This window comes from Hyperolius riggenbachi, chromosome 7 (assembly GCF_040937935.1).
Source record: "Hyperolius riggenbachi isolate aHypRig1 chromosome 7, aHypRig1.pri, whole genome shotgun sequence".
Lineage (NCBI taxonomy): Eukaryota > Metazoa > Chordata > Amphibia > Anura > Hyperoliidae > Hyperolius > Hyperolius riggenbachi.
Genome location: NC_090652.1, coordinates 281,944,263 through 281,962,039, shown reverse-complemented (window position 1 = coordinate 281,962,039; position 17,777 = coordinate 281,944,263). Strand labels below are relative to the sequence as shown.

Genomic DNA, 17,777 nt, shown 5'->3' with positions numbered 1-17,777 from the left:
TTTGGAGTTCAGGAGATTGTCTTGACCAGGACCACACCCCTAAATGCATTGAAGCAACTGCCATGTGTTTGGTTGATTAGATAACTGCATTAATGAGAAACTGAACAGGTGTTTCTAATAATCCTTTAGGTGAGTGTATTTGCTCAGGCTTACTATAGTGTCCCTTGAAGTGGCAGAAAAATGTTGCAGACTTTGAAAAGTTGCCTGCCCTGTGTATCCATCTGGCTGCAGGCTATGAGCTGTCTGAACTCTTATCACCGCTATCTAATGCCAGCACCCCCGATGCCCTCATTTATAGGTTTCTATTTACCATATCTGCATAGTATATCCATGTTATTTACCATAAAGCATAACAATACAAGCCGTATGGAGAAGATTACATCAAAGGCTACACTTCCTCTCAGCTCCCCATACTGCTGTGTGCTTGTTATACTAAATAATACAAGATGGCAGTGATGAAGAATTTATCATGGAAGATGTAGCAGCAGGAGAGGACCACTCAGCCCCTCTCCCGGGAAAGGCAGGGCACACGATACCGTCACCCAGGCTCACACTTACAGCGGGACGATACGGAGCTTTTGCAAAGCACAATGCTGGTACAAGTACAACCACCGCCTATGTTATTAAACTGATGGTGTCCTCCCTCCCTCACTAGACCAACAAAAAATAGTATAACATTTTCTATTAAAGGTGAAAAATTTTACAATGTAAAATATGTGCAAACATAGACAAATAATATTTTTCCAGAGTAAAATGAGCCATAAATTACTTTTCTCCTATGTTGCTGTCACTTACAGTAGGTAGTATGAATCTGACAGAAGTGACAGCTTTTGGACTAGTCCATCTCTTCATGGGGGGATTCTCAGGGATTTATTTATTTTCAAAAGCACTTAGTGAATGGCAGTTGCTCTGTCCAACTGCCAAAAAACTGTGTAGTGAGCAGGGAGGCTGGCCAGCATCATTGTTTAAATCGTTTTTAGGGAATATCTTTATAAAGAATAAAAGTCTTACTGAGAATCCCCTATGAAGAGATGGACTAGTTCCAAAACCTGTCGCTTCTGTCAGATTTCTAGTACCAACTGCAAGAAACCGCAACATAGGAGAAAAGTAAGGTATTTCTCCGTTAGCCGGGCAAATACTTCTTATTTGTCTATGTTTGCACATATTTTAAATTTTACAATTTTCGCCATAGTGTCCCTTTAAAGGGGAACTGAAGGAAGAGGTATATGGAGGCTGTCATGTTTATTTACTTTTAATCAATACCAGTTGCCTGGCAGCCCTGCTGGTCTATTTCTCTGCAGTAGTATCTGATTAAAACCAGAAACAAGCATGCAGCTAGTCTTGTCAGATCAGACTTATAAGTCTGAACCACTGAAACACCTGATCTGCTGCATGCTTGTTCAGGGGCTATGGCTAATAGTATTATAGGCAGAGGATCAGCAGGGCTGCCAGGCAACTGGTATTGTCTAAAAGGAAATAAACATGACAGCCTCCATATACCTCTCTCTTCAGTTCCCCTTTAAAAATAAGAAAACCCTTAAAGGGAACCCGAGGTGAGAGTGATATGGAGGCTGCCATATTTGTTTTCTTTTAAACAATACCAGTTGCCTGGCAGCCCTGCTGATTTATTTGGCTGCAGTAGTGTCTGAATTATACCAGAAACAAGCATGCAGCTAATCTTGTCAGATTTGACAAAAATGTCAGAGACAGCTGACTGCTGCATGCTTGTTCAGGGGCCTATGGCTAAAAGTATTAGAGGCAGAGGATCAGAAGGACAGCCAGGTAAATGGTATGGCTTAAAAGGAAATAAATAAGGCAGCCTCCATATTACTCTCACATTGGGTTCACTTTAAGGGGTCGTAACATCCAAAAATTTAAAATTGTCAGAAAATAGTTAGTGCCCTAAATATATATGTAAGCCCCCTACTTTTTACTTTTTATAAAATAGGACACTATGGGCTCGATTCACAAAGCGGTGCTAACCCAGTTAGACTTTAGGCGTGATAACCATTGCACCACGCTGGTGAAAAGCCAGTTTAGGCGTGATAAGTTTAGGCGTGATAAGTTTAGGCATGATAAGTTTAGATAAGTGTAGATAGCGTGCAAAGTCCCGCACGCAATGCAGCGCCATTAAAGTCTATGCAAGGTGCACCAGACTTTGCTAGCGCAAAACTTTTGATCAGCTGTGCACTGCGGTGCTAACCCAGTTGGTGCTTAAACTTATCATGCCTAAACTTATCACACCTAAACTTATCATGCCTAAACTTATCACACCTAAACTTATCACGCCTAAACTTATCACACCTAAACTTACCATGCCTAAACTGAGTTTAGGCGTGATAAAGGGCTTTTCACCAGCGTGCTAACTGTTAGCACCGCTTTGTGAATCAGGCCCCTTATGTCCTCCATTTTTTTTTTACCTGGTCTAGATGCCTTTGCAAGGAACTGTGCAGTGCTAGGGGGATTGTGGGAAGTTTTTATTTTGTTTTGTTTGTTTTTTATTGCATCAGTAACAAGCTTATGTCAGCATGCAAATAAAAAAAAGGCTTCCTATCTTGGATAAGATAAGAACACTATGACTGGAAGGTAACTGAATTCCCCTGTCTTTGAAGAGTTTACACAGTAATGTAAGCCTGTTGTCTAGGTCCTAGGTTCTCAACGTGTGGTACACGAACCCCAGGGGGTACTTCTAATGGTTCCAGGGGGTACTCAGGCTTGACATACTTAGCCAAGAATAACAAAATTAGAGCTTTAGAAAATGATAACTCTTATTTTAAACAACCCCAAATTAGTATTTTAGCTAATTAAAAGCAACTAGCCAACCCGCGTCGTAGCATACGCCGCATCTATCTATCTAATAGAGTACGTGCCTCAACCTTGAAGCAAGAAGAAGTAGGCTTTCCATGAGAAAATGTATGCGTGCTCAAACACCAAGTTTAACCCTAGCAAGTCTGGCTTTGCAAATCCGGCCTAATTGGCTATTCATGAGGCAATGCTCATGCAAATATGCATTTGCTTTCGCATGCCAAACTATGCAGGGTCAAAAAACCAATACTGCAAAGTGCTCTCTCGCTGCCTGGGAACCACAGCGGCACCCCGGAGTGGGAGGCTGGGTGGCGCAGCCGCCCCCGCCCCCCCCCCCCCCCCCAAGCGTGGCCAGCGCTGGGGAGAGCCGTCCGCACCCACCTCCTAATATTAAAAACAGCCACTTACCTTAACGTCCATTGGGTTCTGCTACATGCACATTAATTTTCTCATGGAAAGCATTTTGTGCAGTTTGTATCCTTTGGAGGCAGGTGGTGGATGGCTTGCTCCGGTGGTGTGAACCCTGGAGTGCGCCTGTCCCCCCCCCCCCGCTCCCTCTGAAGTACTGTATGTGAGCCAGCCCTGAGCTCTAAAGCTTTTCTTATTTTTCTGTAGCATTTCACCTAGCATTTTGCGGTTTTGTAAAGCGTTTTTGGTGTAGTAGATTTCATATATTGTTACAGTAAAGCTGTTACTGAACAGCTTCTGTAACAAAAACGCCTGCAAAACCGCTCTGAACTGCCGTTTTTCAGAGCGGTTTGCGTTTATCCTATACTTTACATTGGAGGCAGAAACGCCTCCGCAATCCAAAAAATGCCTCACCTCGGGAGTATGCGTTTCAGCAAAACGGCTCCCGCTCTGGTGTGCACCAGCCCATTGAAATACATTACCCAAGCGTATCCGCAGCCGCAAGTGGATCGCAAAGCGCTGCCGAACCGCTCTGGTGTGCACTAAGCCGGATAGTGCTAATGTAGCATGTAGCAGGGTGACTGCTTTGTGGTATTGGTTTGTGCATGCATTTGCATGAGCATTGCCTCATGAATAGCCAATTAGGCCAGATTTGCAATGTCAGACTTGCTAGGGTAAGGCCTCTTTTCCATGGACTGTGAATAGGCAGTGAAATAGCTCTCAAACTCTCACAACTGCTCACTGCTGCCTGGTAACTGCTTGCTGCTGCCTGGTAACTGCTTGCTGCTGCCTGGTAACTGCTTGCTGCTGCCTGGTATCTGCTCACTGCTGCCTGGTAACTGCTCGTTGCTGCCTGGTAACTGCTTGTTGCTGCCTGGTATCTGCTCACTGCTGCCTGGTAACTGCTTGCTGCTGCCTGGTAACTGCTTGCTGCTGCCTGGTAACTGCTTGTTGCTGCCTGGTATCTGCTCACTGCTGCCTGTTAACTGCTTGCTGCTGCCTGGTAACTGCTTGTTGCTGCCTGGTATCTGCTCACTGCTGACTGATAACTGCTTGCTGCTGCCTGGTAACTGCTTGTTGCTGCCTGGTATCTGCTCACTGCTGCCTGGTAACTGCTTGCTGCTGCCTGGTAACTGCTTGTTGCTGCCTGGTATCTGCTCACTGCTGCCTGGTAACTGCTTGCTGAGCACACAGCTCAACAGTCCGTGGAAAAGAGGCCTTAAACTTGGTGTTTGAGCACGCATAAATTTTCTCATGCAAAGTACTTCTTCTTCTTGTTTGAAGGTTGAGGCACTTAGTCTATTATATATATAGATAGTAAAGGCTTGGAAATGGTTTAGAACCAATTATTATGTACTACGATTAAATATATATTTGTCAAGGGGTACTTGTGATAATGTTTACTATGCTAGGGGGGTACTTGGTGAGTACAGGGTTTTAAAAGGGGTACACACCAATAAAAGGTTGAGAAACACTGGTCTAGGTGATACTTGTTGGGGTTGGGGGTGGGTCCAGTAAGCTGTGGCAGTAGGGGGGATAAATTAATAATGAACTGGATTGAAAAAAAGGAGGGGAGCAGAAGGGATGTCACTTTGCCTAGTTATCTTGCTGATATCTTTGGCTGCAACAGCGTTTGAATCACACCCCTAAAACAAGCATGAAGCTAGTCCAGTCAGACTTCAGTCAGAGCACCTGATCTGCATGCTCGTTCAGGGTCTATGGCTAAAAGTATTCAAGGCAGAGGATCAGCAGAACAGCCAGGTAATATGCATTGTTTAAAGAGACTCTGTAACAAAATTTTCTGCCTTATTTCTTCTATCCTATAAATTCCTATACCTGTTTTAATGTGGTCTGGATTACTGCAGCCTTTTCTAGTTGCGCTGTCTCTGTAATATATCTAATCTTCTTTTCTTTGGCAAGCTTTGTCAACCCAGGCAGGAATGGGTTGCCTCTGTTGTAATGAATACAAGTTATGTACACCCCCTGCAGGGTCTGTGTGCATTGTTTATTCCTCACAGACAGCGTCCCTGCTCTCAGCTTCAGCTTGTCTGTGATGCAGTTCGTGAGGCTGAGGGGAGAGGGAGCTGCTTGTCAAATGCTGAGAAACTGTGAGAGTCCCAGACTGGAGTGCAGATAATTCACTATGTAATAAAAACTTGTAGTATACTGTAACATTATATATATATATATATATATATATATATATATATATAAACATTTATATCTATATATACTGTATATACACGCATATTGTGTGTGTGTATATATATATATATATATATATATATATATATATATATATATATACACACACATCACTCAGGGTCGGACTGGGACACTGGGGGCCCACCAAAGAAATTTCAACCTGGGGCCCACACATCCCATGATTGCGGTAAAAAAGGGCGTGGCCATGCACCAGAAGGTGGGCGTGGTCATGATGTATTATGGACAGGGCCACATGTACATGATCTTAGCAGCATTGTAATTCAGAGACACTGCTGCCCAGCAAAACTTTGCATAGAGTCCCCTCCTTCAATATAAAGTAATGTCCTACTTTGAAGAGGTTGCGACCACAGAGGTTGCGAGTCGGGGCCCTTGGGCCAAAGGGGCCCCGAAGGGCCCTCCCTCAACTACAGTATTACCTCTCTATTGGTCCTGTGCTCATATTAATCACTTCTATAGATACTTTGAACAGTGGTAATCATTAACAAGCTATTTCCCATCCCCTTCTTGCACCTCTGAGATTGTAGTTGCCATTGGCAGGGTTTGGTGCCCCATATCGATTGTTATGTATAGTGTGCTTGGGGGGCCCCATTGTAAAATTTGAATCGAGGCCTACAGCTCCTTAGCTACGCCACTGCTCTCAGCATCAGTGATTACAGCACTGAGAAGAGAATTTTTGTGCTGCAGGCAGCAATTGGAGCTCTGTCAGACAAGGAGGGGGGCGGGCACCAGAGACCTGGAGGCGGGGCACACCGAGGGAACAAACTGTACTACTGTGGCCCAGTCCGACCCTGACATCACTTACTGGTTAGCGGCCATGTTTTTTGTTTGTAAACAATTCTAAAACTGGCGATTCAAAGCCAGGATTGTGGCGGGGAGCGGCGGAAAACGACAAAGAGAGATCCAGGAGATCACAGTGACTTGATTGGAATGTTTTTATTACAAATTGGACAGTACAGATCCTCTTTAAAAGGAAATAAATATGGCAGCCTCTATATCTCTCTCGCTATAGGTTCCCTTTAAACACCCAAACTCAGATGTAAACATCAGTGGTCACATGATCACTGCTCCTGTTTGCTGTCAAATGGCAAGGAGACCAAACCACACCCCCTCCTCTACAGACCACCTCCTGCCCATCTCACATCCTTATTGGGAGGGGTGGAGAGGGATATTAGGGCCACAACTTCCTTCCCATAGGCAGTCCTGCACTGTTGATCAGACAAGACAGGAACTAGCTAAGTACTTGTCTTGTGATGTCTGCTTATATCTATATTCGGGGCTTTTTTTAACAATCTTACAATATGATCATAAGCCTAGAGAGAGGAAGAAGGATTTCAGGTTAAAAACATTTTTGGTCAGGACAATTTCTAGTTCCTAAACAAATTGTATTCAGCATAAATGTATGGGTCACTAGTCCCTTTAGATAGAAACAGTGCTTAGTAACGTTTCATAGGAAACTAGATCAGCCACATATAACAGCAGCTACTGACACATCGTATCTCAGCTCAAACGCAGCTTCCGCAAGGCGTCTTCTGTAAGCGATGACTTGGCCGCTCGTGGAAATGGCGAGCTTTCCTTGTTAAAGGTCTACAACATTACTTAACTTGGTGTGAAGTGATCGCCGTTTAAAGCGATGCTGATCTGCTTCATTGGGCATAATGGAGCAGACAACAAGCTGCGTGTTATGGAATTTATCAAACTCTTTGCTCACACTCCATTATACGAGACAAAGGAAGCTGACCTCCGATCTTCTCTGTTCCAGACGGTGAAGCGGCTGTTGCCTGTCTGCTTATGGGAAGAAGACAAGAATGGGAAATAGCATAGATGGAAGAATAGAGGAAGCCGACGGGTTCCAATCTAGGAACTTCTTAACCACTTAAGGACTGGGGCTGCTTTCCCAGATCTGTGCTGCGTGGGCTCTCCAGCCCGCAGCACAGATCAAGATTGAGGCAGGGCGACCAGACTTCCCCCCTTTTTTCCCCACTAGGGGGATGTGCTACTGGGGGGGGTCTGATCGCTGCCGCTCTGTGTGGCCGAGCGGGGGGGGGGGGGGGGCTCCTCAAAGCCCCCCTCCGCAGCGTTTCCCAGCCTCCCTGTCCTTCCCTCCCTCCCCTCCTTCCCCTGGGCGGCACAGGACGGAGATCCGTCCTGCACCGCCTCTAATAGGCTTCAGCCTATCAGATGCTGGCGATCCCCGGCCAATCAGAGGCCGGGGATCGCCGATCTCCTTTACGGCGCTGCTGCGTATGACGTAAACACAGGGGATTTCTTCCCCGCGTGTTTACATTTAGCCTGCGAGCCGCGATCGGAGGCTCGCAGGCTGTTCACGGAGACACCTTCCGTGAACTGACATGGAACGGCTCCATGGAAACACCACTTCGACCTGCCGAGGCGGTCGTTAAGTGGAAAATGGACATAAAAAGTGTAAAACAAATATGTGAGTAAACTTAAAGAGGAACTGTCGCAAAAATCTTAAAATTTAAAAAACATACAAATAAGAAGCACATTTTCTTCCAGAGTAAAATGAGCTATACATTACTTTTCTTCTATGCTGCTGTCGCTTACAGTAGGTAGTAAAAATCTGACATTACCGACAGGTTTTGGGTTAGTCCATCTCTGCATAGGGGATTCTCAGCATGGCCTTTATTCTTTACAAAGACATTCCCTGAAAATGATTTATACAATGATGCTGGACAGCCTCCCTGCTCACTGTACACTTTTTGGCAGTTGGATGGAGTAACTGTCATTCACTAACTGCTTTTAAAAATAAATAAAACCTTGAGAACCCCCCATGAGAAGATGGGCTAGTCCAAAATCTGTTGGTAATGTCAGATTTCTACTACTTACTGTAAGTGACAGCAACATAGGAGAAAAATATGTTATGGCTCATTTAACTCCAGAAGAAAAGTACTTCTTATTTGTATATGTTAACATGTATTTTAAATTTTAAGATTTTCGCGACAGAGGTCCTTTAAAGAGGAATTTTATCCAAGGATTGAACATCATCCCAATCACTAGCTGATACCCCCTTTTCCATGACAAATCATTACCTTTTCTCAAATAGATCCTCGGGGTGGGGGGTAGGGGTCTGTGTGGCTGATATTGTGGCGACACCCCTCCCACAGTGTGATGTCAGGACCTTGATCCTCATAGTTTACTGTCTTTGAGCCTTGTTGCATTGTGGGAAATAACAGCTATTTCCAATTCCAACTGCCAAGCGACCGTTATATCCCTCCATGCATTTGGAGAACATGTATATGTATGGAAAAAACAATTTTTAGCCTATCGCATTGTTAGGGGGCGTGGTTATAGATAATGGCAGTTGGTGCTGTCAGTTTTGTTTCTTGTCTGCCAGTAGTAAAGATGATCACATGCAAGCTCATTGTGGATCAAACAACATGAACGAATTACATGACATCAATTACAATATCAATAATTTCTTGATCTCTCTTCTATTTTCTAACTTCTCACTTTGCAATGTATTGTTCTATTGTTTTAACCTTTTCGCTTAAGTTCCTCTTTAAATGAAGATACATTATAATCTCGTTATAGTAAACTCGTATATAGTAAAACTTTGAGTATAGTAAACTAAATATCCAGGTGCCGGCCAAACCCCATTATAAGTATATGGGAGTAACGCCTGGTATAGTAATCCCTGATATAATGAGTTTCTGTCTTTTTGGTCCTGAGGTATTCTGTATCTGGCTATAGAGGAAAGTGGGCAGGAATATACACCATATGTCATTTAGAGACCCATGAGTCATGGGCAGGCTGGCAGCCACTTGCAGCCTGCTCGCTATCTGCACACTACTCCAGGCCTGCATGCATTACCTCTCAAGCACCCAGCCGGTGAGACCTATGCTTTCTGTGTAAGTTGCTGCCTGATTACTGAGGGAATTGCTTGTGCATAACTGCAACACTACTGTTTCATCCTGGCTGCACAAAATGTGGACAGAGGAACACACTATAAATACTGTACCAGCACTAACTGTTGAGACCTAGGCTTCCGGTGTAAGCTGCTACCTGATTACTGAGGGAATTGCCTGTCATCTGTAACTAGCATGTGCATGGCTGCAACACTACAGTATCATCCTGGCTGCACAAAATGAGGACAGAGGAGCACACTATAAATACTGTACCAGCATTAACTGTTGAGACCTATGCTTCTGCTGTAAGCTGCTGCCTGATTACTGATATGACATGTGATCTGGGCCCATAGGATGGTTTCAGCGTTACAGCACCACTCCATGGTGGGAGAGGGGTAATGGAAGACACTGGTCCATCACCCTTCTTCCACCACCAGGCTGCAGCACTGACGCCATCCTCTGAGCCCCAATCACACATCATATCATGTGATCGGCAGCCAAAAGACAATGTCGGCATTGTAGTGCTGAGTGTCCGGACAGGTAACTATGCTTACGATCACTACCCACAACTTGACCCGCACCCACAGACCACCACCCGCAACCCGATTGGAATCAATACGGGATCCATTTTTGGGTAACCCGTAGGTACCCGACCCAGGCCTTTAGCCTAAAGTTCTAACAAAGATTCTGTATGAAGCATAAAAGTAGTGCCATATAAGTGTAAAAATGCAACTGCTGCAGTCAGGTAACACTGTGTTAACAAAAACTTTTTTTTACCAGAAATTCTGGAAATGGAAAAGCCTGGGATCAGGTGACTAACGTGTTAGTCTCTGATTGGACAATCACTAACCTGTCACTGTATTTCACTTCTGCTTCCTGTGTAGTCTAACAAAGGGTGTGAAGACAACATTACAACTAGCCAATCAGAGTTACACATCTATCACCTGATTAAATGGATCACATGCTTCTCTATGGGATCTCCTTGAGGAGAATCTTTGTAGAATAAATTGATTATTTCTAAAAACCACACTGCTAGAGAGAGCACAGCTGTGAAGCTTATCCTCAACGAATAAACAGCAGGAAATGGAACACATGGGCTTGTTTGTTTTAGCTACTTGTGCTGGAGCTTTATTTCAGAGCAGCTCTTCCTCAGGTGCCTGATATCTGTTTTGTGTCACTTAAAGAGAATCTGAAGTGAAAATAAAAATAAAAACCTGATACCTAAGGAGAGGGAAGGCGCAGGGTCCTATAGAGCCTTCCTGGTCTCTTCACAGTTCCCACGTTCCCCTGCAGGCTCCCCAATTAGCAGACTGCTCTCTTCTGCTTCTGGTGGGCTTTGGGAGTCTTTGGAAGCACTCGGGCTGTTGAAGACAGGCCTCTCCGTACTGCACACATGTGATCGTCCTCTCTCTCTCTCTCTCTCTCTCGCACACTCACGCATGTGCATTACAAAGCTGTCCAAGTGCTCCCGAAGACTTCTGAAGCCTCTCGCAGCGGAAGGATTGAACTGTGGATCCAGCGCTGGAACGCGGAGACCGTGAGGAGAACGAGAGGCTCTATAGCACCCAGAGCCTTCCCTCTCCTTAGGTGAGTATCTGTTTTTTTTTTTATTATTTTTACTACAGATTCTCTTTAAAGTGGGATTGTCACCATAAAAATCAAATTTCAACAGCAACTGGTCTGAGTGTATTAAGTGATAAACATGCTAATACTGCCTTCAAAACTTTCAGGCAGGGAACACACTTGGCTGTTTTCGTGTGCGTTTTCTGCACAGAAAAACTGTGAACTCACGATAATCAATGTGCTAGTACACACTTACTGAGTTGTTCGCGCGCAGAAAAAAAACTGACATTCTGCATGATGACTCAGCACATTTTGGCAGTTTTCTCTATCAATTACATCAGCTGCTGTGAAAAAACGTGCGCGTTTTCCTGCATGGAAACACACTTGGTGTGCAGAAAATGTATGCAGAAAAACGTGCGCGGACAACTGAAAGTCAAGTGTGTCCCCTGCCTCAAAACTTTTTCTTCTGTTATGGTTTGGAGTTATCCCATACCTTAGGAGCACTGGCCATTTAATAGCCATTGTCATTTAGTTGCATGCTGGGGGTTCTTTTTATCTATAATATATTCCTCCTCTTCCATTTATTTCCCTGCCTAGCTACCTAGCTGAAACCTGATCCTCTGCTCACTTGTGTTTACAAGCAAGGCTGAGGTGACTCAGCGATTGGAGGAGAAAAGAAAAAAGTTAAGGGAAGAAATGACATAAATATTTAGCCTCAAACTGTTGGCAAAAGACATGGTTCCCACCAGGAACAGAATTCTCTTCATTTGCTATATCAAATTCACTGAAATCAAATCGTGGACAGTACAATACATGTGTTATGTTAGTAAATCAAGTATTTATCTACTTATATATGAGGTTTTTTTTTCCTGGCATAGTATGGCTAATCCTACTGCTTTAAAAAAGTTTTCCAGGTACAAATGTTATTACTGATCTCCCTCCTCAGCCCATTAGTCATTTACCATAAGGAAGACGTGTTTAGCCCTTTCCAATAAATGTTTTTCAGAAGTGTTGAGCGGTGGGGATCGCGGAGAGTGTTTACGTCCTACTCTAGAGCAAGGAGGCTACCGGGTTTCAGTAAGAGGGAGCAGGGCCGACGCCAGCTCTCATGCTGTTGCTCTGCCCCCACTGCGTGCACTCCAGGATAGTTACGGTATTGCGCAGTGTGGTACTGAAGGGGATCAGACTTTGTTAGACACTTTGATCCACATTGTACGACTCTGTACCAGACTGACAATGGTGGCACTAATGGCGAGCCAAAATGCACCCACATAATATTTAAATTACCAGATTTTTCGGACCTGAGACGCTCTTTTTTGTCCCTCAAAAGTGTGGGGAAAAAGTCCCTGCGTCTTATGGTTCGAACACAACATAACCCCCACATTGCGTCACAAATGCGCATACCCAATCGCAAACCGTACCTGCCTGTCCCTCCATGTCTCCTTCTGTCCCTCCATGTCTGCTTCTGTCTTTCCGTGTCCCCTTCTGTCCCTCCGTGTCCGCTTCTTTCCCTCTGTGTCCCCTTCTGTCCCTCTGTATCCTTTTATGTCTCTCCACGTCCCCTTCTGTCCCTCCGTGTCTCCTTCTGTCCCTCCGAATCTCCTTCTGTCCCTCCGCGTCCCCTTCTGTCCCTCCGCGTCCCCTTCTGTCCCTCCGCGTCCCCTTCTGTCCCTCCACGTCCCCTTCTGTCCCTCCGTGTCTTCAGATGGCACAAGCGCATACCTGCAGATGTCTTCTGCCAGGGTGGAATCGGGTAGGCTGTGGTTTGACCAGGCGAACCGGAGGATAGAGGATCCTGCTGCTGGTTAGGGCACAGCCTTGTCAGTCACGGCTGCCGCTAACTGATTGGCTGCGATGGTGTCTCAGGCTGGAACACTGTGCCGTCATTGGGCCAAGCATTGAACTTTCTGCGCACTAATCACGAGCAGTCCTGTCAGGAGCCTCTCTCCTCCGGTTCACCTGTTCAAGCCACAGCCTTCCCGATGCCACCCTGGCAGATGACCACTGCAGGTATGTGGCTTGTGCCATCTGAAGACACAGCGAGACAGAAGGGGACACAAAGGGTCAGAAGGGGACATGGGAGGACAAAAGGGGACACGGAGGGACAGAAGCAGGCACACAGAGGGACAGAAGCGGACACACGGAGGGACAGAAGCAAGCACACGGAGGGACAGAAGGGGACACACGGAGGGACAGAAGGGGACACACGGAGGGACAGAAGGGGACACACGGAGGGACAGAAGGGGACACACGGAGGGACAGAAGCAGGCACACGGAGGGACAGAAGCAGGCACACAGAGGGACAGAAGCAGACACACGGAGGGACAGAAGCAGGCACACGGAGGGACAGAAGCAGGCACACAGAGGGACAGAAGCGGACACACGGAGGGACAGAAGCAGGCATACGGAGGGACAGAAGCAGACACACGGAGGGACAGAAGCAGGCACACGGAGGGACAGAAGCAGGCACACGGAGGGACAGAAGCAGACACACGGAGAGACAGAAACGGACACACGGAGGGACAGAAGCGGACATACGGAGGGACAGAAGCAGGCACACGGTGGGACAGAAGCAGGCACACGGAGGGACAGAAGCAGGCACATGGGGGGACAGAAGCGGACACATGGAGGGAGAGAAGCAGGCACACAGATGGACAGTAGAAAACAAAGGGACAGAGAAGAACACAGGGGGACAGAAGACGACATGAGGGGGACAGAGGAGGGGACATAGGGACATAAGAGGTACTAGGGGTACATGAGGTACAAGGGGACATAGTTGGGGGTAGAAGCTCCACAAGACTCCCCTGCACCATGGACACACCAGGCTTAGTATATTTTTTTTACCCTGATTTTGGTCCTCTAAATCTAGGTGCGTCTTATGGTCCAGTGCGTCTCATGGGCCGACAAATACGGTACACGGCGCAGTATCGGTGCATCGGACCAGAGGTTATCAAACTATCTGACTAAGTCCGATACATTGATCCATTGGGGCTGATGATCTGGATTTCATCCGGCAATGGCCCCCTAGTGGCTGCCATGTTTTTCAGTGTCGGAATAAGTCCAACACTGAACCTATACTGAAAAATGCCAGGATTGTAAAGTATTAAAAAAACATCATAAACAGCTTAATTTTAGGATTTCCAGTGTGGTCACTTGACTACTGTTGTGATATTATTTCCCGTAGACTGGCAAGCTACCTCTGACATTCCTCAGATGCCTGCTGCCAGGACCACACCCTGAAATCAGAACAAGACCCCTCTACTAACTCCAAAAGTAGGGGAGGCTGATTGACAGCTCAGCTATACTCCCTCCTGCATTATAATAGTAAGGAGTGGTGAGCAGTGGATTGGCCATGCCGGTCTTCCCAGAAGGCATCGCTTAACCCAGGAAAAGAACAGCAGTGCTGCAGTAGCACAAGACCATGCATAAAACATATATTTTTTTTTTATTATTCTTATTTCGCTGTTATTTTTTTTTTCCCAAGAGTAAGTCATATTTGTAAATAAACCTATACTCACAATGCATATTTGCTTTTTTTGGCAAGTAAGTAGGATGTTTATAGGCAAATACATCTAATACGTCAAAGAGGACCTAAACTCTTCCACACATAAAACACAGAGAAAACCAACCTGTTTGTGGTTATAGGTAACAACCTGTCTAATTCTTCCTTATCTGCTAGTAATGAGCCACTGTAATTTGAGTTGTCAGCTCTGATCTGATCTTTGCCGTGGGATGCCGTTCAGGCAGGCTATAGGTAAACACAGGGGGTTAACCATATCTGTGCTCCCATGCAACCAGGAATTAACAACACTGTGGAATCGTTGTAGGAGTTATGTGGGTTGTAACAAAGAAATGTTTATTCTGTAAAAGTTATTATGCTGTTGCTTATTTGTTAGAGCAGAGAAGAAATCCTGGGTGTAGGTCTGCTTAAAGGGGAAAAAAAGCATACCCATGTAATAAAAGAAAATATTTTTCTACTGTGATTCCTCTCCCCGGATCAGGAGTGCTGATGAAGCAAGATGGGGTGTGGTTCCTCCTGAAGGACCAGTAGTGCTGATGAAGCAAGATAGGGTGTTCTTGAAGTGCCATACTAGCTCCACCTCCTCCAAGTTTTAACACACTCAACCCTCCCTTTCCTTCCCACAATCCTATAGGCTAGCCTGTGTACACCAGCCAATAAACAGAGGGAGGCTCTCAGCAATGGGAGCCCTCTTTTACATTAGGCCTCACATGGATCATTATGAAGACAGAGCTGTACTTACCATGAAAGGATTTGGTTGTAGCCATACTGGAAGTCTCTGTCTTGGCTTTTTCTCACCGGATACACCAACTGGTTCTCATGAAAATACAGCACCTTCTTCAGCCTCCCAAGATCAGGCCGAAGAGCCACCAATTCAGCCAGATTAAGCACTGAGCTGGTGAAGAGGACCCTGAAACAGAAGCACCAGTCTTGTGAATTGTGAGGGAAACACACTTTGCATCCAAATGCTCACACACAAACGTACAGTATTAGAAGTCTAATAAACATGCAAGTAAGTGGGTCTAAAACAAAACTGCAGATAGCTCAACCAAACCTTGTAACTAACCAAATACGGTAACTAAAGATAGTCATCCCCATAGCAGAACTGAAAATTGATATAGGCAAACAACTGCTACCTTTCATGGCTAAAGGTACCCATAGCTATGATATTTCAGATCGCAAAAATAGTCAATATCAGCCATCTGGCTGGCCATCTACTAAAAGGACCTTCTCAGCTGGAAACTCGATCCACCAGGGCAGAGTCTCTCGGTTAAGGGATGGGAGAGTATTGGGTTTCTATAGCAACATTACCCAGTAGTGAATGGGGAAGCTCCATCCAGTGCTGCGTCCACACAGCTTTGACTTTTTGGCATCTACTGTATGTAAACCATGCAAAATGTGCCACTTCCTCCTCCTCTTTTACCTACTGCTACTCCTCTCCCAACATCCCATTCTTTCCCTTGCTGCCCCCTATCCCCTCACCCAACCCCACAATCTATTCCTTTCCCCCTTTTCCTCTTCACTTCAGCCACTCTTCCCAAGTTCTTCTCCTCTTGTGGCCCTCTCTGGTGCTCAGTGTTGAGTCTGACCACCATAAGGAGGTCCCAAAGGCCTTGGTTATTTCTGTATGTGTATAATCCCTAATTTACCATTTTATTTTGCAGCATATCATGGTCCCTATGTAACAACCAACCATAACAGAAAATAGAACACCGTGTGGTTACAGGAAGTGACATTAAGATGAACCAAAAAGCTCTGCTCAATTCAGTTTCAGTTGGTTGCTACTTAAAACTGAGGTGTGCCATGAGGGACTTCAAATACATGAAAGGACTGGATGAAACCCAGGAGAACAGGTGCCAAGGCTCATTAAAAAATGACAGCTGGCTCCTAACTTATGAGGTTTTCTCTAATTGCTGTCAACGAAGCTGTCTACCAAACAATCTCTGCCGGCCTCTAGATTGGGCAGACTGGCTTCTGAGTTACATGGGAACTTGTTCACCTCTGTAATAGTAATAGTACTTTAATATTATGAAACCGTGACTTAAAAACAGCAATAATCCTCATTAAAAGGGGTTGTAACACCCAAAAATAAAATATTGCCAAAAAACAGATAGTGCCACAAAAACATATGTGTACCTATTTTTTTCTTAAACAGGTCCCTATAGGTCCCCCATTTTTTTGTCTTTTTACCTAGTCTGGGTGCCTTTGCCTGCAGGAACTGTGTAGTGCCAGAAAGATTGTGGGATTTATTTTTTGGCTACAGTAACAAGCTTATCTCAGCATGCAAATAACAGAAAGCTTGCCCCTCCTTTAGAAGAGTTTACACAGTGGTGTTAAGGTGCGTACATACACACGTCTGATTTTTGCACTGACCCGTCGCTTGGACGTCCAAACGACCGGTCGTTCGGACGTCAAATCGGGCGTGTGTACAGTCTGTCGTTCAGCTGATAAGACTGGACTTGAGCAATCCGCTTGGCGGATCGCTCAAGTCCAGTCTTATCTGCTGAACGACAGACTGTACACACGCCCGATTAGACGTCCGAACGACCGGTCGTTTGGACGTCCAAACGACGGGTCAGTGCAAAAATCAGACGTGTGTACGAGCCTTTAGCCTCTCTAGGTGATGTCTGTTCTGGGAGAGACAGTAAGCTGAGGCATTATGCTGGGAATACACCATGAGATTTTTTTAGCAGATAGATGGTTCGATGGATGATTTCCAACAGGCCCAATCTGTGATTTTCGATTGATTTCTCATAGAAGTGAAAGAAAAACAATTGGAAAAACAATAGGAAATTCGTTAAAAAAAAATCGATCGGAAAAACGATTGTACAGTAAGTCTGCTGAAAAGTCTCATTGTGTATTCCTAGCAATAGGGAAGGTAAATGAACAATGAGCTGGGTTGAAGAAAAAAAAGAAAACAAAAAAGAGCAGTAATGATGTCACCTTCATCACAGAAAAACAGTAAAGATGGAAACCACCAGAAATATTATTTTCTTTTTTCCATATCACACTTCTCATAAATCTTACAGTGAACACTAAAAACATCAAGATTTCTAAATAAGTAATTTATTATTGGATGTTTTTTTAAATATTTTTCATATTGATATGGAGTATAATCCCACTTTAAACTCAAATGCCATGGCCAACAGGAATTAGGCAGATATGAGCACTATAACTAAGGCCCGGTTCACATTAGCATTCGCTATCCGGATTTTCCGGATCTGATCCGGACCGCATACTGTACAAACGGAACGTACGTTCCGCATAGCAATGTAAAGTCTATGCGGACGTTCACATACGTACGTTCCGTACAGAACGGAGCCGGATCGGATCCGGACTCTTTTCCAACATGCGCTATTTTTTGGCTCCGGATCTCCGGCCAACGCACCCGG

At 45.1% G+C, this 17,777-nt stretch overlaps 1 protein-coding gene across 5 annotated transcripts in view; it reads right to left on the bottom strand.

Moving 5' to 3' along the window:
- Window positions 1-17,777, bottom strand: part of GTDC1 (glycosyltransferase like domain containing 1) — a 345,909-nt gene that overhangs the window by 252,204 nt on the left and 75,928 nt on the right. For all 5 annotated transcript variants that reach the window (XM_068245867.1, XM_068245869.1, XM_068245868.1 and 2 more), the window contains one exon: window positions 15,128-15,295. In XM_068245867.1, the coding sequence (XP_068101968.1) occupies window positions 15,128-15,295 (168 nt within the window). The remainder of the gene's footprint in view (window positions 1-15,127; window positions 15,296-17,777) is intronic.